Below are 23,666 nucleotides of genomic sequence, written 5' to 3'. Positions count from 1 at the left end.
AATTAAATTATAGCACCAATCAAAATAACAACCCATGAGGATTTCCCTGTGACCAGAAATTATCCTCAGATTTTAGCCCGTGGTCATATATTCCCTATTTTGTGACAGAATACAAATTAAGTAGGGGATAATGGGTTATCATGTGAAAGTCAACGAAGCTTGGAGTTCAGGAGCTCAGATTCTGGAGATAGTTTGAGTCCAAGCCCTGGCTCTGCAATATACTAGGTATGTTTACCTTGGACACCTTACTTCTCTGTACTTATGCTTGTTATTGGTAAGCTGGGGAGGATGATAGCATGACTGTGAAGGTTCAGGGGATTACTGCAGGTGACAACGTATGTGGGATATTTAGAACAGTACCTGGCACATGGTCAGTATTCATTGTTAGAGTGATCGCAAACCAGCTTCCAGCAGGCACTGCCTGCCTCCGCCAGTCAATCTCACACTCACTTCTGCTGCCTGTCCACACCCAACTTCCATGTTTGCACACAATGTTGGGATCTACTGAGTTTCTGGGATGGACTCTGGGAGAATCTGTCCCTGGGACATCAAGGGTGTGGTTTCACATGGTTCCATCTCTTCTTCATTCTCTGAAACTGGGAACTGCTCTTCTTAGCCGGAAGAATTCCCTGGGACTCATTGTCGCCTTGGACTATAAGAGAGAAGCCAAGGGAGAGCTGTACTGGGATGACGGTGTGACTAAAGGTAGACTTCCTCCTGGACCTTCTCTGTGGTCCTCAGGGGGAGCGACTCGCTGAAGGCTGCCCCGGAAGGCATCTATCATGCTGCTGATTTCTGTAGCTTGTAATTGTTGCGTTAGAACTCATTCTGAAAGGTTCTATTAGCCACGCACAGTGCATTAAATGACTTCAAATGTCCAACTCCTGTGTCATGGACCTTTCCAAAGCAACAGACATTGGTGTGTTTAGTTTACTTGTTCTCTTCTCTGGATATCATTATTTATACAAAGCAAAACATTTTGCTTACAGCTTTGTAGAGTGCTGCTTCAGTTGTTCTTGAGGCACATGTATCTAGTTTATGTAGTGTTCTTTCTCATAGTAAGCTTTCCCATATAAATACTTCATGTAAGATTTTAGCCTGTGGTTATATAAAAAAATCCACCCTGAATGAAATTAGAATCTTTAAAATTTATTTGCTATTTATTATTATACCATAAACAAGACATATAGAGAAGAGTGTGGCGTAAACATGGACCTTGGGAAAGCCATGGTCTAGCAGGATAGATACATTATGCATGAGAATAACTCTAAAGCAATTCAAAAATGTTTTAAATGCCAGCAAAACAGTACCACAAAGTGCAATGAGAATTCAGAGAAAGTGTTCTGAGAAATTTCTGTGGAGGTTGACAAAAATGGGCGGATTAGAGGCAAAGGTATTTCAGATAAAAGAAACAGCTAGGCCCTGCTGCTTCCGATGGTAATGGACATGTGTTTATCTTTCTCTTCTAGATGCTGTTACTAAGAACATGTATACTCTGTATGACTTCTCTGTTACTTCTGTAAGTACCGTTTTCATGGGACACACTGGGTGCTCCTTGCTGAGGTTGCTCTTTGAGTTTTTGTTCTGTAGATGCTTGGTAACATCAAATAGGGACAGTGTTTGTGATGTCCTAGAAAGGATTTGAGATAACACTGAAGGGTTTAATCTGTGTCAGATGTATAATAAGCTCTGAAAAAAAAAATTATGATTCTGTACAGAAATTATAGGGTTATTTTTCCAGAAAAAAAAAATCATTGTGTTTGATGTATGCGTTGAGTCAGTACTTCTAAGCTGTGTCCTTCAGAGGGATGCAAGTGTGTGTGAAGTGCTTTGTTGAGGTTCCCTTTTCCTTCCCAGTGCCTAAAACTTGCCTTTGGGCACAGGCATCCAGGGGTGGCTTGGAAAGTTTGGAAGATACAGAATATCACTTGCCTCATCTCTATTTCCCAAGGGCCTAAGAGAAGAGGAAAGTCACAAGGCTAGCAGAAAGTGGGAGAATTCTAATTTGGTTTTCTTGGAAGTCTGATCATGTGTGTGCAGATCTTTATCTTATAAGGCTCTCTATCCATTTTTCTCTTTTTTTTTTTCGTATAAATTCATGTTGTTTGTCAAACTAAACTCTCATTTTGAGATGCAGATCCCTATGTGGTTGTAATACATAGCACCATGTTACCATGTACCTTTTACCTACCTGGTTTCCCCTAATCTTATAGAATTGTCATACAATTTTACAGGCAGATTATTGACCTTGACCCTGTCAAAACACAGAACATCTCCATCACCACAAAGATCTCTCTTCTTGCTCTTTTATTGCTATGCCTACTTACCTCCTTCTGTAGGCCCTGACAACCCATACTCTGTTCTCCACTTCTGTAATTTTGTTCTTCTCAGAATTTTATGTAAATGGCTCATGTAGTATATGTGACTTTGGGAACTGTTTTTTCATTTAGCATAATTTTCTCAAAATTCTTCCAAGTTGTTGTATATTGTTTCTTTCTGTTGACGAATAGTGTCCCAAGGTACTGTTCATTTGATAAAGGGAATCTGGAATGTACCCAGTCATGTGCTATTTAAAATAAATAAAACTGCTATGGAAATTCAAGTACAGATTGTATATGAAACAGAGCTTTTCATTTCTTTGAGACAAATGCCCAAGAGTTCAATTGCTGGGTCTTCTCTTTGTCCATGTTTAATTTCCTAAGAAACTTCCAAACCGTTTTCCAGAGTGGCAGGTCTGCTTTGCATGTCTACCAGTAAGATATGAGTGACCTCATGTCTGCATAATCACCTGCATTTGATGTTGTTGCTATTTTTCATTTTAGTCATTCTGAAAAGTGTGCGATGATATGTTATTACATTTGTATTTCTCTTGATGGCTAACGATGTTGACCTGTTTGCCATTTGTGAATTCTCTTAGGTGAAATGTTTGTTCAATTCTTTGTCCATTTTCTAATTGAATTATTTTGACATTTTTTTTAGCTGTTCAATTTTGAGAATTCTTACATATTTTCAATGTCAGTCCTTTGTCAAACATGGGGTTTGCCAGTACTTTTTCTGTTGCTGGCTTCTTTTCTTCTTCTTCCTTTTAATAGGGTCTTTCACAAAGTAAATTTAAAAATTTTAATAAGTCTAATTTATCATTATTTTTAATGGATTATGCTTTTGGTATAATGTCGAAGAATCTTTTCCTGGACATAAATCCTCAGTATTTTCCTCCTATAATTTCTTTTTCTAAAAATTTTGAAATTTTAAGTCCGTGTTCTGTTTTGATCCATTTTGATCATGACTGGGCTCGATGCTTTGCCTGTACACACCCAGTTGCCCTCTCACCTTGTTGAGACACTGTCCTTTCTCTCCTGTGGCCCTTGTCCCCTTGTCAGCTGTCAGGCACATTGTGTAGGACTTCTTTGCAACCCTCCAAGTGTTCCACCTCCTTTGTTGAGCTCAGTTCTATTGCTTTTAAACTCTGGCTCCCTAAATCAGTTATTAATTTCTCTGTGTTTTTCAGTATTCTCTTCTAAAAAAATGGGGATAGTTATAGTTTTGAATTCATAATCTGCTGGGAGAATTAAATGAGGCAATACATGTAAAAACCTCAGCACAGTGCCTGGAACATTGTAAGCATTCATAAACTTTAGCTCTTATTATTAGCTAAAAGAAAAAGAAGAAAGTGTGTGTGTGTGTGTGTGTGTGTGTGTGTGTGTGTGTGTGTGTGTCTCTGCATGCCAGTGAGTCTGTGTGTTTGCTTGTGTCTTTGTTTGCCTTGCAAAGACCCATCCTATCCACTAGACCATTCCTTAATGTCAGGGTCAGATGATCTGAGTAAAGAATCAGCAAAGAGCCAGGGTGCAAAAGCAAACATGAAATATTACTGAAGGATTTAGGATGTTGAGTCTGACTCAGAATGCTCCCTGGGGATGTTGCTTAGCAACAGTGAGAACCACAGAGGAAAGAGAAACACATTAGACCTCAGAGAGATGTGGAGTGTGATGCACTGACTCCAAACTGGTTTTTCCCCTCCAGAACCGTCTACAGGCAAAGATTGTACGTAATGGTTCTGTGAACTCTGACAACCTCATGTTTACAGATATCAGAATTTTGGGAATGGACAAAGAGCCAAGTAATTTTATTGTATCTCTTAATAATGCTGCCACCCCCATATCAAGTGTTGTCTACAGTGCTTCGACAAAGGTGAGTGATTGTTCCTTCCCACAGGGTCCTTGCTGAAAGCCCTGGCCTAAGATTCTGACAGCGACCACAGCATAGGCAGGGTGCAGGAGAAACTTGTGCCTGCAAATACAAACCCTACCACCTTGATTACATTAGGGTCTGAAGAAGACGTGGGAGTTGGAACCCTAAGAGAGGAGACAGTGAGTTTCTGAAAATTTAGAACTAAGATGAAACACAGGGAAAACACCTTTCCATTCATTAGCCTAGTTCTGGAGAGTATTTACACATACTCTGGCTTCTAAATCATCAGGCAGGACTCTATCCATGTAATTCTACCTCATCTCATTTGTCACTGAAATCTTTCTCTTCCCCAGGTGGTGACCATCACTGATCTCAAGGGACTGGCTCTGGGACAAGAATTCTCTATTGAGTGGGACCTTTTGGTCAGTGACCTAGAGAAGTTTGACTGCAACCCCGAGGATACTGCTGCCTCTGAGGAGAGCTGCAAACAGCTGGGGTGCCTCTGGGAGGTATTGATCAAAACGAGTCACCATGTTGATCAGGAACTCAGGGAAATTGCCCCACAAGTCATTAGGCACCAAGAAAACACTTTAGAAATATTGATAGCCTAACAGGTACCATGACAGTGTGCCATTATGCATCTGTCAACTCTGCAGGAGAGCTGATACCCAATTTCCCCAGATATCTGGAATCAGAAGACACTCAGTGCTATTCTGATCATCTCTCCAGTCACGTCATTCAAAATCCCCTTTTACGTGATAGTGTCCAGGGGTTTGTTTTGCTCATTGAGTATTTTAAGTGAATTCATTTTCATCTATTGGAGAGCCCAGAGAAAAAGGGTTGAGAGAAGGCTGATCCTCTCATGTGAACTACAGAGAGTATGAAAACCTGAGAAAGTTAGTGATTCCTCGAGGTAGGATTCGGGGCAGTAATGTCACTGGGCGCAGGACCCTGTCTCAGGGTTCCAGGCTCCAGATTGGGTTTCCTGTTGTTCCTTCGGGATTCACTCATTACAGGAAGCTGGTGTGTGTGTGTGTGTGTGTGTGTGTGTGTGTGTGTGTGTGTGTGAAATGAGTGTACTTGTGTAGGGCTGCTATAACAAATTTACACAAACTGATTGGCTTAGAACAATACAGATTTATTTCCTCCTACTTCTGGAGTCTAGAAGTCTGAGATCAAGATGTTGGCAGGGTTGGTTCCTTCTGAGGGTGGTGCTGTTGGTTCTGCTCCATGATTCACCCCTTGCTTCGGGTGGTGGGCTGGCCATAGTTGGCAATTCTTAGCTTGCACATGCTTCCCTCAATCTCTGTCCTTATGTTCACACCTGTGTCTAAATTGCCCCTCTTGAGATCACCAGGCACATTGGATTAGAGCCCACCCTAATGACCTCTTCTGAACTTGATCATCCACAAAGACCTGTTTCCAACTAGTCACATTCATAATACCAGGGCTTGGGCTTTACCTCTTGCGGGGACATGATTCAACAAATAACAAATGGGCAAAGCAGTCTGAGACTCTATTGGTGCTAACCAGCTTCCTCGGGAATCAGGACCTCAGAGTACAGTGTCCGGGGCTGACCAGAGCTCCTCCTGTTGTGCAGCCCACAGCTACTCCTGGTGTGCCCACCTGTTACTATGACACCATCCCTAATTATGTGGCCAGTAACATTCAGTACCTGCCCACGGGCATCACCACCGACCTCACCCTCCTGGCGGTCCCTGCATCTGCCCACGCAGCAGCAGCTGCTGTCGTCTCTGATCGTTTCTCTGAAAAGATCGGCCTCCTCAGACTGAGTGTGATCTACCATACTGAGAGCATGCTGCAGATCAAGGTAATTCCTGTGCTGCCAATTCTGGTTTTCAAGGTGAGTTCTTAACTGACAGGTCTGTGAGCCGGAAGTCATGAGAAGACTTCATCCAAATCCCTCAGTTCATGCATGCAGGAGCTGAGAAGGCCTAGAGGGGTAAAGGCCAGAAAGGGAGTGACAGCAGAGTCAGGGTGTGACCTTAGATCCACCGGGCTTGTGAATTTCCTATGATAATGAGCTCTTTAGATCATAAACACTCTCAAAGAATCTTTAGCCCTGAGAAACATGAGTCTGCTTTGTGGTTAACCCAGAAGAAAGGCATTGACCTGCTTCCAGCATTTCTAGTTATTTCTTTAGCAGTGGCTCTCAGGCGTTAGCATGCACCAGGATCACCTGCAGATGTTAAAACCCAAGCTGCTCAGTCTCATCCCTAAGGTCTCCAGATCAGCATTCTGGGCTGGGCCCAGTCAGACTCTTTGCATTTCTAAGTTCCCCAGCAACGGTGATGCTTCAGGTAAAAGGGCCACACTTTGAGACCCCCTGTTGTCCTCCACTTACCAGAAATACAATGTAAAAACATTTGTTTTCCATTAGGTGTATTTTTTAAACTGTGTTTGAAAAAAAAAAAAAAACAGGTGAAATGACTAATATTTCATTTAACCAATGTACTAAAATAAATATCAGTTCATTTTAAAATCCAAGTGTAATTATGAAGGGATAGTTCACAACATTTTAATTAAGTCTTCAAAATCTGGTGTGCATCACAGTGAATCTTGAGTTGGACTCATGCATTTCTGGTGCACAACAGCCACACGTGGCTGGTGGACACTAGCTTGAGCAGCTCTGGTCTTGACCTTGCTTCTCTCACTTGAGTGTGTCTTCCATCACTGTGGGCATCCTGTGAATCTGAAGATTCTGCCCAGCAGCTCTGGGGCAGAGGCTGAGTCTGCATTTCAAACAAGCTCCCAGGCAGTGCCACTGTTTTTGGTTTAAGAAACAGAGTTTTGAAAATTAGGGCTTTAGCAAAAGCTTTACTGAAACCCAAGCCATGGGCTGATAGTAGCATGAGAAGGGAGTGGTCGCCATCATGGTGATGGTCCCTGTCCTTGCATGCAGGCTTCGGTCCTCTAGTTCTCCCTGCCCATCAGTCCTGTTAGATGAGTAGGAATGAATAGTGGGTACAAAGGAGAAAGCTGAAGACTCAAAAAGGTATGCAACATCTGGGAAGCTCAAACCATAATGAGGTCTGAGTCCATGTTGGAAACTCAATTTTCTGGTTCCCAGCATACACATGCATGCTCACACATGAATCTTGCAGTTCAATGCACATGTATGTTCATATAGCACACATCCTAAGCACACATACACATTCTATCCATGAGATTCTACACCCTTAGATCACAAGGTCTCTTGAGTGGGTAGGTATTATTGAGGCACTTTTGAAGCTCAGGATCTGCCACAGTAGATAAGGAAGACTGGCATCTGATTTCTTGGAATATTCAGTGCCTCCTGATGTGATTCAGACTGGTTGAAAACAAACAAAGAACAGGGGAACTGAATTCTATGGGCTGACATGAGGAGTCAGGTCCGAGACTCCATCAGGAAGAGTTTCCTTCCCTCTCGTTGCCAGATCTACGATCCCACTAATAAAAGGTACGAGGTCCCGGTACCTCTGAACCTGCCACACTCACCCATTGTCTCCCCTGAAAACTGCCTGTATGATGTCAGGATTCAGAACAACCCTTTTGGAATCCAAATTCGGCGCAAAAGTTCCCAAACTGTGATGTAAGTGCTATTTATTTTGCTTTAATTAGAGTGACTGATGGTAATTATGGTGCTTCTAATTAGGGCAAGTAAAATATTACTCTCAGAGACTGTACATAATGATGTGTGTATTTGTTAAAGAATATGCCAGTTTCCTCTTCATTAGGGAATTTATTTTTATGTTAGTCATTAACTCAGAAAGATTAATCAACTGTTGGTTTAAAAAAAATGGAAGTCTTGTTTGAGTTCAAAGCAAAAACTATATTCTCTATTTGTTGTTCTTGTTAAGCAGAACAGAAAGCTATTAATTAAGTATAACAAATAACCTAAGATGTAAGTCTGTTCTGTATTATGTTTCATTAAAAAATAATAATTGAAGAGACAGGAGAGAGGAAAGAGGTTGGAAGGAGGGAGAAATGGCTTTTTGTCATCTTTGGTTCCATAGAGGCCATAGACTTCCAGGCTTTTCATGAGGTTAAGTGTGAAAGGAATTGTGGATTGTCATCTCTCACCTCTTGTCCTGCTGCTCCAGGTCCAGACTTTGCCTGTGCTGAGGTCCCCGATTCCAGCAAAAGTTGCCACTTGTGTGTGCATTTGTGTTTCTTCCTGTGTCTGGCTCCTGCTGTCTTCGACGGCAATTTTCTCTGTTGCCATCTTCAGTGAGTTCTCTGGGCAATCTAGAGAAATTAGTCCAAGCGTTTCACGTTTTTCTACTGGAAGGTGCTTTTTAGATCTCATTCATTTATTCACGTTTGTTGGTATGCCAGGCCTGAGAACCAGATGTAAGGACATGAATGAGAGCTGGTACTTGTCTCAATGAGCTTTCATGGTCCTGAGAAGGAGCTCTTGGTCTTGCAAAGCACAAACATAAGCACAAACATGGAACCCTGGTTCTGAGTCGTGGCTGTGGTCATGACCCGGTTCTTTCACAATATTTAAACCTGGATCCAGATGTGCACTGGCTCAGAGGCTTCTGCATCATCGAGGCATCCCAGACACACTCTGTTTGCCTGTCTGTGATCGCAGCTCACCCTGGAGGTCTGCTTTCTGTTGCAGCTGGGACTCTCAACTCCCCGGCTTCACCTTCAACGACATGTTCCTTTCCATTTCTACTCGCCTCCCCTCTCAGTATGTCTATGGTTTTGGGGAAACGGAGCACACAACTTTCAGAAGAAACATGAACTGGAACACGTGGGGAATGTTTGCTCGGGATGAGCCACCAGCGGTAAGGACAGAAATGAAATTAGAAGTTTCTCCTTATATAAAATTGCTTTTAATTCTTAGGTCAAAAAATGATGTCCTGTTTATCAACCTCATTGTGTTTTTTTTTTTTTTTTTCCTTTTTGGTACCAGGGATTGAACTCAGAGGCACTCAACAACTGAGCCACATCCCCAGTCCCCTCTTTCTGTATTTTATTTAAATTCAGGGTCTCACTGAGTTGCTTAGTGCCTTGCTGTTGCTGAGGCTGGCTTTGAACTCATGATCCTCCTGCCTCAGCCTCCCAAGCTCAGCCTTATCCTTTTTTGCTCTTGGTGGAAGGTTCTAAGAGGCCACATGTCATACTCTTATCTGTAAAGCAAATAAGTGCATATACATCTCTATATTTTTGCACCCTTCCCCCGTAGACTATAGACTTTATTTCACAAACTTTTAGTTAATATGTTCAATGCTTGCAGCATGCAGCTAGTTGCTTACCTGCAAATTTAATAAGACACTGCCTTTGCCCTTCAGAAGTTTATAGACAGACAGATTAGTGTGGAAGTAACCATAGCCGTGTATTGAGTGCTGTGATAGAATTGTGCAATAATAAGCCACAAATGGTTGTGCACATTTACTTGGGAGGCTGAGGAAGGAGGGTCACAAGTTCAAGGTCAGTCTGGGAAACTTAGTGAGACCCTTTCTCAAAAGTAAAAATAAAAGCGCTGGGAATGGAGCACAGTGACAGGGCACTTGCTTAGCATATGCACAGCCTTGAGTTCAATCCCCAGTACCACAAGGAAAACACAAAATTATGTAATAATCAATGAAGGTGACAGAAAGGAGGAGGGCATAGGTTTTAAGTTTGGGCGAAAGGGAAGGTCAAAGAAGGCTCTGCAAAGGATGTGACACTGAATCAAATCTTTATTGTGGAATATGAGTTTGCTGTTTGGATGATCTGGAAACTATTGGATTTTTACCTTTCTATTACTCTCATGACTTTTTAATTAACAGTACAAGAAAAATTCCTATGGTGTCCACCCCTACTATATGGCTTTGGAAGAAGATGGAAATGCCCACGGAGTGCTCCTGCTGAACAGCAATGCCATGGGTAAGACAGAGGCGTGCTCCCTGGGCACCACCACCAACAACCTGACCACGAGAAACAAGTCAACGAAGGGGCAAGGAAAATGGCATGAACAAAATGACCTCCACTCATTTGTTCTTTTATTCAAAACTTAACGAATTTTCCCAGACCAGGCATTAATTGTACCATGACTAACCGTGGTTCCTTACTTTGCTGTGACACTTGAGCTCCTTTTCACGGGTGATGTAAGCTGTTGCATGGCATATCATGTTTGGGGCACTGCAGATCCATCTCTGACTCCACGGGACAAAGGAGGACTTTCTAGAGGAGGTGGACGTGAAGGGAGGAGAGTGGACAGCAAACTTGCCAGCAGGCTGCCCCTCTGGTGACTCACGGCCCCATCTATCTCTTTATTTTTAAATTTCTACAGATGTGACACTGCAGCCCACTCCTGCCCTGACATATCGCACCATAGGAGGGATTTTGGACTTTTATATGGTTTTGGGGCCAACCCCCGAACTGGTAACTCAGCAATACACTGAGGTCAGAAGCCATCCTATCCATTGATATATCACCAAATATTTATTGGGTATTGGACCATGTTTTCAGCACTGAGAGCGTCAGTCTTTTTCTTTTTATCCTTGGGTGTTGCCCCTAGATTTTTGCTATCTTTCCTGAAAGTCAGATTTTACTGAAATGGGTACTGAAGGCATATTAAGATTCCATATGTCCCTTAATTGCTTGCTAAGCTGCCTATCCCAAGAATCTCAGATCAGTGATAACGCCCATGTTCTCAGGTTTCACAGCATAATAGAATGTAGAGAAGCGTTAATGACAACGTTTCTAGCCTTCTTCATCTCTGTGCTTGTTCTAGGTTTATTTGACTTCTCTGTTTTTCTTGAGGGAGGCCTCAGATCAAACATTAGTCAGTAGAAATTTTTAATTGTTTCAATCAAAGCCAATGATCTTTTCTTCCTTACAAAGTTACTTGAATCTATTTTTATATTTTTAAATTTTTTTAATTGACATAATATTTGCATACACTTATGGGGTATGGCATGAGAACTTGGTGTATGTTTACAATGTACGATGATCTTATCGGGGTAATTAACATTCTTCTATTCTAGTTGATTGGTCGGCCAGCAATGACTCCGTACTGGGCTCTGGGATTCCAACTGAGTCACTATGGATACCAGAATGATTCTGAAATCGCCAGTCTGTATGACGCAATGGTGGCAGCCCAGATCCCCTATGTACGAAACCCTCACTCTGCCTCTGGGTTTAGTTATGGGATTCTGTGACTAATTGTCTATTGAAAACAGCTTCCTAGAAATTCCTGCTGTGGCCATTTTACTATAAATCCTGTAGCTTTGGAGCAAGTCCTGTGAGAATACACTGCTTTTTAAAGTTATTGCCTGCTGCCCTTTTGAGTCTAGGTTCAAAACTAAGAGTTGCATAAATCCTTTGACCATTGGTGGAGTGAATGGAGGTTATTGGCACCCATGACTCGCTGGGAGCGTCCGCCGAGGGTGGGATGGAACATCTGGCCAAGACAGGGCTTAGGAGCAGGATCTGGATAGATGGATATAAAGTGGCAATATGCAAGGAAGTGATTACAGTGAAGCCTTCGCTTTCTCTAAAACACACAGGCACATAGCCATAGCCTACCCACCGAGCTCCACAGGGAAGCCCTGAGAGTGGGTCACTGGATTTCACAACAGGGCACTCCTTCTTCTCTACCGATGGTCTGTTGCCCACCAGTCCTTGTCTCTCCTGTTTTCACCTCCTGAGACTCGGAAAGGCAATGAATGACTGGAAGATGAGGATGAAGTGCTATGATCTTCTCATCAAAAACCATTTGACACCTGTCTATGCTTAACTTTTATATACATTTTATTACAAACTTATTAAACAAATTTAAAAATTTAGGAAAATCACAAGATGAAGAAGTTCATAGACCTGCTTCACCAAAGCAATCAATGCTATTTATAGGTATAAATCCTATGAATTATATATGTATTATGAATTATATATATTATATAAATCACATATATATGTAAAATTACATATACATTATATGTAAATAATACATATTAAATTAGTGAATAAAAAGCATTTACTCTAGTGGAAGGAGACAGCTAATAAATAAATATTAGAGAATGTTAAATCTTTCTGGAATATATATATATATATTCCATTTATAATATAATAAACATGTTTTATATATTCTAAAGTAAAATTATGCAGTTCTAAATTTATTTAATTTGATAAAGTTTACTGTAGGAAAAAAGAAACTCAGATAAACAATCTTTTTTGTTTATCAGGGAAATCTTACTTTCTTGAACGCAGCTAGCTCTTTGTTTGATAAGCTCACCAAGTTTGAGATTTGAAGACTGGGGGAGACATAAATTGAGGAAAGGAAAGGGAAGAGAGTTCCTGTTGTGGGAACAGAAGAAGAAAGTGGGGACAGGTGAACTGCGAGCAGGAATCAGAAAGCAATGTCAATCAACAGAATTGCAAAGTCAGTGTGGCGGGTATTGAGATGGGGAAAGATGAGGGGCGGGGGCAGCAAGCAGCAGGGTCTAGAGCTTGGCAGAGCAGTTAGTGTGCCCGGCAGGTACCTGCTGCAGGATCCTGAGCATCCCCTCCTTCCTGTAGGACGTCCAGCATGTGGGCATCGATTACATGGACCGGAAGCTGGACTTCACCCTCAGCCCCAGCTTTCAAAACCTCGGTATACTGATAGAGCAAATGAAGAAAAATGGCATGAGATTTATTCTCATTCTGGTAGGTGGTGAGGCAGATTGCATGCCTCTTTCTGTTTCTATACTCATGATTCAAAAATTAAACCACTAAAGGATAGTAGAATGAATCAGACATTATTACTCTGTGTACATAGATAATTAAATGACCAGTGGTATTCTACATCATGTAAAACCAGAACAATGAGAAATTATACCCCATTATATATGATGTATCAAAGTGCATTCTATTGTCATGTATAATTAATTAAAACAAATAAAAAAATTTAAAAAATAAACCACTGGGAGAAACTAGAAAAAAGGTACAAGAAACTTCCCTGCACATCTTCCTGTGAGTCTTTAATCATTGTCTTTTAAAAGTTTTAAAAGGTAAATAAAGAAGGAAAGAACAGGTGAGAAGATGGATTGTAAGAGATAATACTTTGTCATATTTGTTTTTTATTGCTGAGTGCCACTGGCATTTAATTAATCAATACTGTTTTGGGGGAGAGGTAGGACAACTGTGAGCAGAAACATTGAAGGTAGGAAAAGAGAAAGTGACCCTCTGTTTCAGGCCCCAGGATGAATAGCTATGTCTCAGTCTCATCTTTAGGAAACTACAAGGGGTTAAAAAAATCTCTTCGCTGTATCATCATTCAGCAACGGTGAGTCTTAGGGAATCAATTTCTCTTTTATTAGACTCACAAACAACTAAGATCCAGAATGCCAACTTATTATTTTACATTGACAGTTATATCCTGGTAAATACAGAAGTAGTTACCCACAAATGATCTCCTCCTTCTAGCTTCCAAAATCAGAGCATGATTTTTGTTCATTTTAAAATTTAAATATTTATAAAACATTGGCTCTTTGAAAATCACCGTTTTGGAAGGTGCCCATGTGCGTGGGTGTGTGTGCATGTATGAGTGTTAAATCAGTGAATAAATGGCACTTATTGTAGTGAAGGGAGACAGCTCACAAATAATTATTGGGAAGGTAATTTCAGATAATGATGATTTGCATGGCACATGTGAAACAGCTTAACGTAGAGAGTAACTGAGGAAGGAACGACATGGGCTGAAAGTCAGTGTCCCCTTAGATGGCTGCATCCTAGTGGAATACAGAAGTTCAATTTCTTAAGGAGCCCTGCTGTTAGGCTCTGAAAATGCAATAAATTATCTCTGTCCACTTGAGGCTAATATCTTCTTAAACGGGTTTATCTTCAGGAGTTGTTTTCCAAATATTAGCATACCTTTTTTTCTCGAGAATTTTATGGAGGAATATTAACATATTCTTTCAATTCTCAGCTCTCTTTTTTAAGATATGAATTTCTCTGGTTATTGGAAATGTCACTCATGTCATATTATATTTCAATTTTTGTAGAATTCTTTCCCTCTTCTTTATGGCTCTGAGTGGTTACTTTCTATAATATGCAAAGGTTCCTTTGCTAATTGACAGAGATTCTTGCTTCCTTTGAAAGAGGTTGTCCTTCATAAGTGTTGTTTATCTTACTTTGGGTCCCTGGGGCAACTTCCCATTCTAATTGGTTATGTAATAGAGCCAGTAGACATGTCAAATTATTAGTGGTATTTTTATTTATTTAATTTTATTTTGATCCACCATTTCTTTCTGCACTAAGTTATCAAAGTTGGGGAGAGGACTTTCCTTGGGGACGTTTTTCTCACCTTGGCAATCTTAAATCCTGTCACTGCAGGACCCAGCCATTTCTGGCAACGAGACACAATATCTCACCTTCACCAGAGGACAGGAAGACAACGTGTTCATCAAATGGCCTGACACCAATGACATTGTCTGGGGAAAGGTGAGGCTTGGGGAAAGGACTATAATTAATACACAGTACTATGTCTTGATTAAAAGAAGCTCTCAATAAATTTTACAAAATATATTGGGCAATTAATAAATTATGAATTAGTAGAAATCTGATGGTTAGCTTAATACACATTAATGAAACCAAGGTTACAGATCTAATCCTCTAAGATATTGAGTACCATGTTATTGCCTGGAAATGTTCTGATGTTCCACCTTTTATGTATTCCAGCTAGTCATTTAGCAAATGTTAAGGATCCCTTAGAGTCATCACAGTGGCTTGGGAGGCTGAGACAGGAGGATTGCGAGTTCAAAGCCAGCCTCAGGACATGTAAGGAGCTAAGCAACTCAGTGAGACCCTGTTTCTAAATAAAATACAAAATAGGACTGGGGATGTGGTTCAGTGGTAGAATGTCCCTGAGTTCAATCCTTGGTACTGACCCCTGTCCCCAGAAAAGAATTGCTTAGAGAGAGACTCTGAAAAGTATGTCTCCCAGTCACCTAAACTCACATTCACCTTTGACTTATGATGCTTACGCAGTCTCTAATCTAAATGAATTGCTAAGTCCTATAGATTCTCTTGCTTCTTTAACTCCTTGAATTCCTTTTCTGTGGCTGCAATCCTCATCTTCATATGCCTGATTTATAGCTACAGTGTTTTAGGTGAACTTCCTGACCTCACATGACAGTAGCTCTGGAGGGGTTCCAACTCTGTTCCTTAATTTTAGTTTGCTACGTCCTATTGCTCCAGTTATGTGCCAAGTTCACTTGGAATAGTGCCTTCTCAGTGGCCCAAATAATATCTGCACCCCAAGACCAACTCAAATTTTGCCTCTTGTGAAGCACTCCATAACTGTTGCAATCTGTTTTTCCTTTTTTGGCGTCATGGACAAAGACAAAAAGAGTATTGCATAAAATGGAGCACTTATGCATTACCCTCGAACTCTTAGAAAACAGGTGCTATTTCCTGCTGTAATCTCAGTAGATACAGATCCTAATAATATGTGTTTCCTGGTTGAATTAATCAGTCAATGTATATAGTTAACATCCTGCTAATTATAGATGAAATTGGTTGATACATGAGTTTTTTTTTTAAATGTTATGTATATTTGTGGGTCCTCAAAAGTTAAGATATTGCTTAGAAGTATTCAGACTGAGTTTACAGTTTTGAATATAAATCAATCTTATTTCTTTAGACTCACACTTCACATTTATTTTCATAAAGGAAATTTCATTATGTGCAAAAATAAAAGGCAGACCAGACAACTAAGTAATTATTTGAAAGATGGTTATTTGGAAGACATATTTAAAATGATCTGAGTTACTTATTAAGTTAAAAAATAAAATTATGAAAACCTGTTAAATGAGATCTCAGCCTACTTTCACCTAGCAGGATTTTATATATTGATTTATATTTACAAATTAATTTGTGGCCAACATTGCCCAGCATTTGTAGAGATGCATGTCACGAGAGTCTGACATATGGAACATCTCATAGTCTGTTTGCCATGACCTAAAGGTTTCAGTATTTCCTCTTTTTCTCTAGGTTTGGCCAGAGCTGCCCAATGTAAATGTGGATGAATCCCTTGATTATGAGACTCAGGTCACGGTACGGTCATACGTGGATTTTGGTCTACATTGCCCTAGAAATCTGGATACTTACTTCTTTTATCCTGATGGGTAAATAACCTAAGCTCTGGTTAAGCAGCTCTCATGCAAGTGGGCGTGTCTGCTGGTGGTTTTCTTTGCAGAAAGAGATCCTCAAATGAGAAATCCAACAAACAACTAATGGAAAAGTACAGAAGGACATTATCAAGGGAATCCCTCACATGTATGCCTTGAATGGGTTGTAATTTGAATCTAACGTTGCTAGAAAAATAAGAAACCAAAACCCTGAATGCTTTTACAGGAAGAGTATATATTAGGAACCCCGTAGATAGATGAATGACCTACACACCAAAGGAAATAGCCAGTTGAAAGGAGTGCAGGGCTTGTTCTCAGCCCTTCCTACCGTACCAGCCTGGTACCCACCAACCCCGCCACTGTGCAGTTGCTTCTCCCTGGATGATGGAATTCTTCTGTATTTCATTTGATGAGTCAAATGAATTATTTGTATCTCTACAGTTCCATTGTTTAGATACTGACTATTGGTTTTCTAGTTGTCATGATTAAATGTCTAGTTTAAAGGAAGTTTAAAAAAGACTTTAAAGCTATCTAACTCTTTTCTAAGAAAATTAAGAAAGAAATCATTCTTTCCCCAACTCTGTGTCCAGTGTGAACTTTGCAGCAGCAGCAGAACTGAGGTTAAGTCAGACACTGAGCTGAACAGGCTGGAATGCTACACATCTTCCCTTCCCGGACCCAGGGCTCCCCTTATTGGACAAGCGCGACCCCACTGTGACAATATGTGTTACTCTTACAGCTGTACAGGGCCCACGTCGCTTTCCCCGATTTCTTGCGTAACAGCACAGTTGCATGGTGGAAGAAAGAGATCGAAGAGCTCTATGCAAACCCCAGGGAGCCAGGGAAGAGCTTGGCGTTCGATGGACTGTGGATTGTAAGTGTGCCCTCAGTGGTTGCTCTTTAGAATGCTAGTGTTCGAATCAGAGACGAGAAGAAGCAGGTGCTGGCACAGAGGCGTGAAAGGAAGGGCGCTGGCCTGGAATCTCGGTCCTGAGAACAGGAGTAGCAGAAATGATTGTGGGTCTGCCCAGGGACATGTCTTCTGGAGGAAGTGGGAGCCCACTGAGGAGATGTGCCACCGCGGGAGAGGCCACGGCACGAGGGAAACGGAGCAGTGCCCTGGTGTCGCTTACTCTCAACCCTCTATCTCTAGCTGGTGCTTCCTGTTAGCCAAACCTACCCAGCAGCCCTGAAGTCTGTCCTGTAGTACAGGACAGAACTGGGGACAGGCAAGGCATAAATCTGAGCAAAGAGAATAGTCACCCTGCAGGAATAGCTTGAAAAGCCCTGAATGTAGGGCTTCTGGAGTTGTCTCTGGGACGTAGGTTCAAGGCCTCCTCTATTTCTGTTTTTCCAAGGATAGAAAGCTGATCAGTGTCATGATTTCCTTCCCCACTATCCAGTGGCCTGAAAACCTAAGCAGGTACCAGGTCAGCTAGGAATAGCTGCTCAGGTCTGGGTCGGACTGTACGAAACTTGTGATTCACCCGGAGACAAACCTATAAGCCCATGGCCTGCCTGGGGCCTCCCTGACCACTTGAACCTTCAGAATGAATAGACAGAGAGCAGGCAGTGAGAATGCATAAATGACCCTGAACAGGCCAGTCAGTGAAGAGAGAAAGCAGCTTCGAGAAACAAGGAAACAAGGAGAGCTGTGAGGTGTTCGTTTCAATTGAGAGAAAGATGCACTACTCAAAATAATGAAGAGCCCCTGAACACTTGCTGTGTCCTACATAAGACAGTGTGACATACAGAACTTTAACTCTCCTACTGATAAAGTAGTCAGCATGCATTACCTTGGGGGCTCCTGCTAGTTGCATTTAAGTTACATATTTGCAAAATGTGGTTTTATTTCCAGAATGGTTTCAGAGTTATATACAATTTTTCAGGAAAGTGTTGACTGCAGAAGGTGAGATGTCTCCTTTGGTTGGTCCATGCCAGGATCGGAATTAGTTGAAGCTATTGGGCTAAGGAAGGGTAGAGGGAGATCATGATGGCCTTGGCTTCAGACACATAGCGAATAATCTATGGTAGAAAAACAAAGATGGGCTTCTCATGTGAGTAGATGAATCAAAAGATTTCCTTAGGTCCTGAATTCAGCATTGTCTCAATATTTTTGCTGTTATGATAAAACTTCATAAATTTAAAGTACCAAGTGAACTAGAAGGAGTTTAATGCTCCACAGCAGTTGATGTAGACTCTTAGAGTCCATCTTTTGGTCAATGCTGGGATTAAACAGAGTGCCCTGGGCCACCATGGAGCTAGGGTCCTGCAGCTAGAGTCCTCTGTGCAAAGGCCACGCTAACCTGATGTGATGGAATCTTCTTTTGGTACCTTACATCAGGATATGAATGAGCCGTCAAACTTTGTGGATGGATCTGTTGGGGGCTGCCGCAATGAAGTTCTTAATAACCCGCCCTATATGCCATGTAGGTAAAATGTTACTTTATCAAATTATTTCCCTGTTCAAAACGCTGAATGTTTCCCTCTCACTGTCAAAGTGAAGCCTAATTTTTTTTGAGTGTGTGTGTGTGGGGTGGGGGAAGAACACACTCTCAACATGATATAAAATCCCAAATAGATAACTTTGAAATAAGTACAAATTAAAACATGACTAGTCAAGTGTAGAAATAATGGCATGACGTGTTATGAAATAAACCTAAAGAAATCAAGCAATGCATTTCATTATGTTGATAAAGGTGAACCGAATGCTAAACTTTTTAAAATTGTTCTTTTTAGATATTCATGACAGTAGAGTGTATTTTGATGTATTATACACACATGGAGTATAACTTCCCATTCTTGTGGTTGTACATGATGTGGAGTTACACTGGTTGTGTATTATATATGAACACACGGAAGTTATGTCCGATTCATTCTACTGTCATTCTTACCCCTGTCCCCCTCCTTTCTCTTCATTCCCCTTTGTCTACTTCAATGAACTTCTATTATTCCCCTGCCACTCCCCCATTATTGTGTGTTAACATCCACATATTAGAGAGAATGTTTAGTCTTTGGTTTTCTGGGATTGACTTGTTTCACTTAGCATGATATTCTCTAACTCCATCCATTTACCAACAAATGCCATAATTTCATTCTTCTTTATGGTTGAGTAATGTTTCATTGTGTATTTATACCACATTTTTTTATCCATTTATCTGTTGAAGGGCACCTATGTTGGTTCCATAGTTTAGCTATGGTGAATTGAATTGAGCTTCTATAAACATTGATGTGGCTGTGTCACTATAGCATGCTGATTTTAAGTCCTTTGGGTATACACTGAGGGGTGGGCTAGCTGAGTCAAATGGTGGTTCCATTCCGAGTTTTCTGAGTAATGTCCATACTGCTTTCCAGAGTGGTTGCACCAAATTGTAGCTCCACCAATAATGTATGAGTGTACCTTTTTCCTCAAATCCTTGCCAACATTTATTGTTACTTGTATACTTGATAATTGCCCCAAATGCTAAACTTTTAAATAAACCACCACACACACACACACACACACACACACACACACACACACATTCTTTTGATTAACAAATGAAAATCTAGTCCTGACTTCTCAGCCTGTGTTTGCAGATAGTTCATGAAGGATACTTCTTGGTAGTCCCATACTGCAAGCTGAAATAGGGTGTTGGGATCAAATAGTCCTCAAATAATTGAATCCTTTCATCCTAAGACAGCAATTAATGAAGCAGAATCTAGGACCCAGGTTTCTTGACGTCTAGGTCACTGCCATGTAGTACAGTGTTCATTACAGTGTTCATTAACTCAATTATTCTTTCATTCAGTTTCTCTTACTCTCACATTTATATGTCAGGCAAATGCTGGTGAGATTAAGCAAAACAAGATCTATTCCCTTGAGAACATTACCACCTAGTGGAAGACCCCATCCTGTCAATCAAGGAGTTTGTCTTTTTGTGAAACTAGCTACGACAGACAGCATTCTCCAATAGAGTTGGAATATAGCCAAGGGTGCTTTTCTGCTGCCATATTCTGTTCTTACCTTTTATAAATGTTGTTAAGTCATAGGATGTTGCTCTTGTATATCTAAAACACCCAGAAATTGAACCTGTTATTAGTAACAAAGTTGCTGATTGTATTCTAGAAATGTCAGAATGAAGGTATAAGTTATTTGGGAAATAACTCAACATTTCCCCTCAGATTTGGAATCTAGGGACAAAGGCCTGAGCAGCAAGACCCTGTGCATGGAGAGTGAGCAGATCCTGCCAGATGGCTCCCGGGTGCGACATTATGATGTGCACAGCCTGTACGGGTGGTCCCAGACCAGACCCACCTACGAGTGAGTGTGTTTTTGTTGATTGCAGCACGGATAATTCTCTAGTTTTCTGTATTTGTCGAATCATGTTTGCATTGTGTTTGTACGTTCATGATGCCAGCTAAATGGACCAGTGTCAAGAATGAAGGGTGGTTGCCCAACAGGCCACAGTACCTCTGACGACATTTATCATTTAAGTGGCTCAACTCACCTATTTCAGTGAGAAGTCAGGTGGTGTTACAGTACTTTCACAGAGTTGTACATCCAGCACTAAAATAAAATTTTAAAACATTTTCATCATTTCCAAGGGAAAATCTGATCTGTGAGCAGTTGTTCCTCCCTGTCCCCATTCCTGAGCTCCAGCCAGTACTAAGCTTCTCTAAGTTGCTGAGGATGGCCTTGAACTTGCAATGCTCCTGCCTCAGCCTTCCAAGTCACTGAGATTAGGCATGTACCACTAAATCTGGCCTATAACCTGCTTTTTGAAGCATAGCATAGCAGAATGCATAGTACTAATGAGCTATAGTCTTATATATTGCTTTTTGGATGCCAGATCTGCCTCCTTACTTTTTAAATGATCTTTAACAAGTTTTGTAACTTTGCTAAGCCTGTTTCCTAACAGTGAAAAGAGTGCAGGGAGATCTTGTCGGTTGGCTGAAAGATGGCATACATGAGTTACTGGGATATAGCAACAGATTCACAAATAGCTCACCCCACCCCTCCTCTTCCCTCCATGTAAAGAACTAGTTGAATTGATTTTTTTTTAAATGAAATCCATGCTCTAGGGGCCGGCATCTCTCTCTGTGTCCTGCTGTGAAGGTGGTTGGGATTCTTGGCATCACTTTCAATAGTACATTCTGTCTGGGAAGAAGTTCTCTGGCTCCAAATGCTGCTATCTCCTGCTCCTAGTTGCACAGAGTCCCATGGCTGTGCTTTCTCAGTCTTGTTCCCCTCCTACCAGGGCTGTACAGGAGGTGACTGGCCAGCGAGGGATTGTCATCACCCGCTCCACATTCCCCTCTTCTGGCCGCTGGGGAGGACACTCACTGGGAGACAACACAGCTGCGTGGGACCAGCTGGGGAAATCTATCATTGGTGTGTGGCTTGTTCCCAGGGCCACTGCTGGTTTTGGTGGGTGGGGTACTGGAGTGTTATTTGGCTACTGGGTATGTCTTGATTATCGTCTAGTCAGGCAGTAAAGTCAGTCAGAGTTGAGTTCTTTGTGGGTATGGGTTTTAATTTGCAACCATTTTTCAATATTTTCATTATGAATGGCCCAGGACCTTCAATGGTAAGGAAAGAAATCTGTCAAACATTTCCTCTTCTCAAAGGACCGTTTCTCCTAACACAGCCATGTTGTCTAATTGCAGGCATGATGGAGTTCAGTCTCTTTGGAATGTCTTATGTAAGTCATCTCGAAGCCATTACTCCTACCTTGCCAGATTTCAGTCTCAGCATCTTCAAAAAAAAAACAGAAAAATTCTCATGCTCTGATTTTTCATTTTCTCAGACAGGAGCAGATATCTGTGGCTTCTTTGGAGATGCTGACTATGAGATGTGTATTCGCTGGATGCAGCTGGGGGCCTTTTACCCCTTCTCCAGGAGCCACAATGCCAATGGGACAAGGGTGAGGCGGCCATTGTTCATGCCCCAGGTGTTTTGTACCCTCAGATCAGACCTTCTTTTTAATTCACCAGAGTCTCATACCTATTTCCTGAGAAAAAGCGTAAAAACCCTCAGGACCTCCTCTTCTTGGAATACCCACAAAGTTTAAAACTCCAGAGTTAGCAATAATTTTTAAGAATATACTATTCCTCATGTTCTGGAGGATCAGTACCTATGAGGAAAGAAGTTTTTATAGTTCCTCCATGGGGCTAAAACATAAGAGGCACCTTTTGCTTTTAAGAATATTGAATTTGTGTTGTACTCAAATTCACCCGAGATATACCAGCGCTGCATAGAAATCCACCTCTCTTCACATGTGCAAGGGCAAAGCTAGACCTGGGCCTGGGCCTTGGGAATCAGTGCTAAAAAGGAGGAGCAAGAAGTTCTAGTTTTGTAGTGGCAGCGGCAGGGGAAAGGGCAGGTTGGAAAGGAGCGGAGAACTGGTAGGAGCTACGCAGGGACTCTAAGGGCTTGGAACCTTTTCAAATACTATAAACAATGGTGATCTGTGAGATGCTGTCTTGTCCCTTTAGAGGCAAGACCCGGTGGCCTGGAATTCAACCTTTGAGAACGTCTCAAGGGAAGTCCTGCAGATCAGATACACCCTGCTGCCTTATCTCTACACTCTGATGCATAAAGCTCACGTGGAGGGCAGCACTGTCGTCCGACCTCTTCTCCAGGAGTGAGTGCGGCCTCGGTCCCCAGCTGTGGGTCGGGACAGGGCTTGCAAATTGCCCTCTGCAACAGTGTGTGTGACTTTTTCCTGCTTGTTATTTAAGGTTTACAGATGACAAGAGGACGTGGGATATAGATCGCCAGTTCATGTTGGGGCCTGCCCTCTTAATCAGCCCTGTGCTGGAACCCGTGAGTCTTTCACTGTCCATCAGAAACCCTCCAATCATAATGGAAAGTCACAGGAAAAGCATTTTTAATACCCTCTTGTCTTGTCAAGATCACTATTTACTTTCTAGAATGTCTAAAGGAGATCCTTTTTTTTTTTTTTCAAAATCCCCATTAATGAAAGCTTCACAATAATGATTGATTTCTCATTGTGCGATTCTGTCACTTTGTGCCCTTTTACAACTTACTTTTTAGAAACGATTATTTTTCTATGTATTTAAAGAATTTTTCAGAATATTTCTAAAAACTCTCAAATTCTCGACATCGTAATAGAATGCTATTTTCAACATTAATTCTACAGAAAATATTTTAAAAGTGTAAAATTATTTTTTTGAAATACTCACTAATGACAAGCTCATTTTGTGTTTCAGAACACATTTGAGATCAGCGCTTATTTCCCCAGCGCCCGGTGGTATGACTACAGCACGGTAAGAACAGACATACCTGTGAATACCCGGGTTGCTCGGTGAGGCTAGACAAGTGGCTAGCGCTTGCTTCTGACTGCTGGGGATGTATTTTCTAAG

General features: G+C 41.4%; 1 protein-coding gene across 1 annotated transcript in view; it reads left to right on the top strand.

Moving 5' to 3' along the window:
- Mgam2 (maltase-glucoamylase 2 (putative)) overlaps nucleotides 1–23,666 on the top strand; it is a 90,672-nt gene that overhangs the window by 51,052 nt on the left and 15,954 nt on the right. The window contains exons 21-42 of the mRNA XM_047562092.1: nucleotides 617–705; nucleotides 1,470–1,519; nucleotides 4,024–4,191; nucleotides 4,545–4,700; nucleotides 5,792–6,022; nucleotides 7,629–7,783; nucleotides 8,819–8,987; nucleotides 9,975–10,071; nucleotides 10,478–10,590; nucleotides 11,175–11,300; nucleotides 12,706–12,834; nucleotides 14,503–14,610; nucleotides 16,162–16,224; nucleotides 17,038–17,172; nucleotides 18,643–18,727; nucleotides 20,463–20,601; nucleotides 21,539–21,672; nucleotides 21,948–21,982; nucleotides 22,088–22,204; nucleotides 22,776–22,924; nucleotides 23,022–23,106; nucleotides 23,514–23,570. Of these exons, the coding sequence (XP_047418048.1) occupies nucleotides 617–705; nucleotides 1,470–1,519; nucleotides 4,024–4,191; nucleotides 4,545–4,700; nucleotides 5,792–6,022; nucleotides 7,629–7,783; nucleotides 8,819–8,987; nucleotides 9,975–10,071; nucleotides 10,478–10,590; nucleotides 11,175–11,300; nucleotides 12,706–12,834; nucleotides 14,503–14,610; nucleotides 16,162–16,224; nucleotides 17,038–17,172; nucleotides 18,643–18,727; nucleotides 20,463–20,601; nucleotides 21,539–21,672; nucleotides 21,948–21,982; nucleotides 22,088–22,204; nucleotides 22,776–22,924; nucleotides 23,022–23,106; nucleotides 23,514–23,570 (2,590 nt within the window). The remainder of the gene's footprint in view (nucleotides 1–616; nucleotides 706–1,469; nucleotides 1,520–4,023; nucleotides 4,192–4,544; nucleotides 4,701–5,791; nucleotides 6,023–7,628; nucleotides 7,784–8,818; nucleotides 8,988–9,974; nucleotides 10,072–10,477; nucleotides 10,591–11,174; nucleotides 11,301–12,705; nucleotides 12,835–14,502; nucleotides 14,611–16,161; nucleotides 16,225–17,037; nucleotides 17,173–18,642; nucleotides 18,728–20,462; nucleotides 20,602–21,538; nucleotides 21,673–21,947; nucleotides 21,983–22,087; nucleotides 22,205–22,775; nucleotides 22,925–23,021; nucleotides 23,107–23,513; nucleotides 23,571–23,666) is intronic.

Source organism: Sciurus carolinensis, chromosome 8 (genome assembly GCF_902686445.1).
Source record: "Sciurus carolinensis chromosome 8, mSciCar1.2, whole genome shotgun sequence".
Classification (NCBI taxonomy): domain Eukaryota; kingdom Metazoa; phylum Chordata; class Mammalia; order Rodentia; family Sciuridae; genus Sciurus; species Sciurus carolinensis.
The sequence above is the reverse complement of the archived record's forward strand: the minus strand, read 5'-3'. Positions and strand labels throughout refer to the sequence as shown.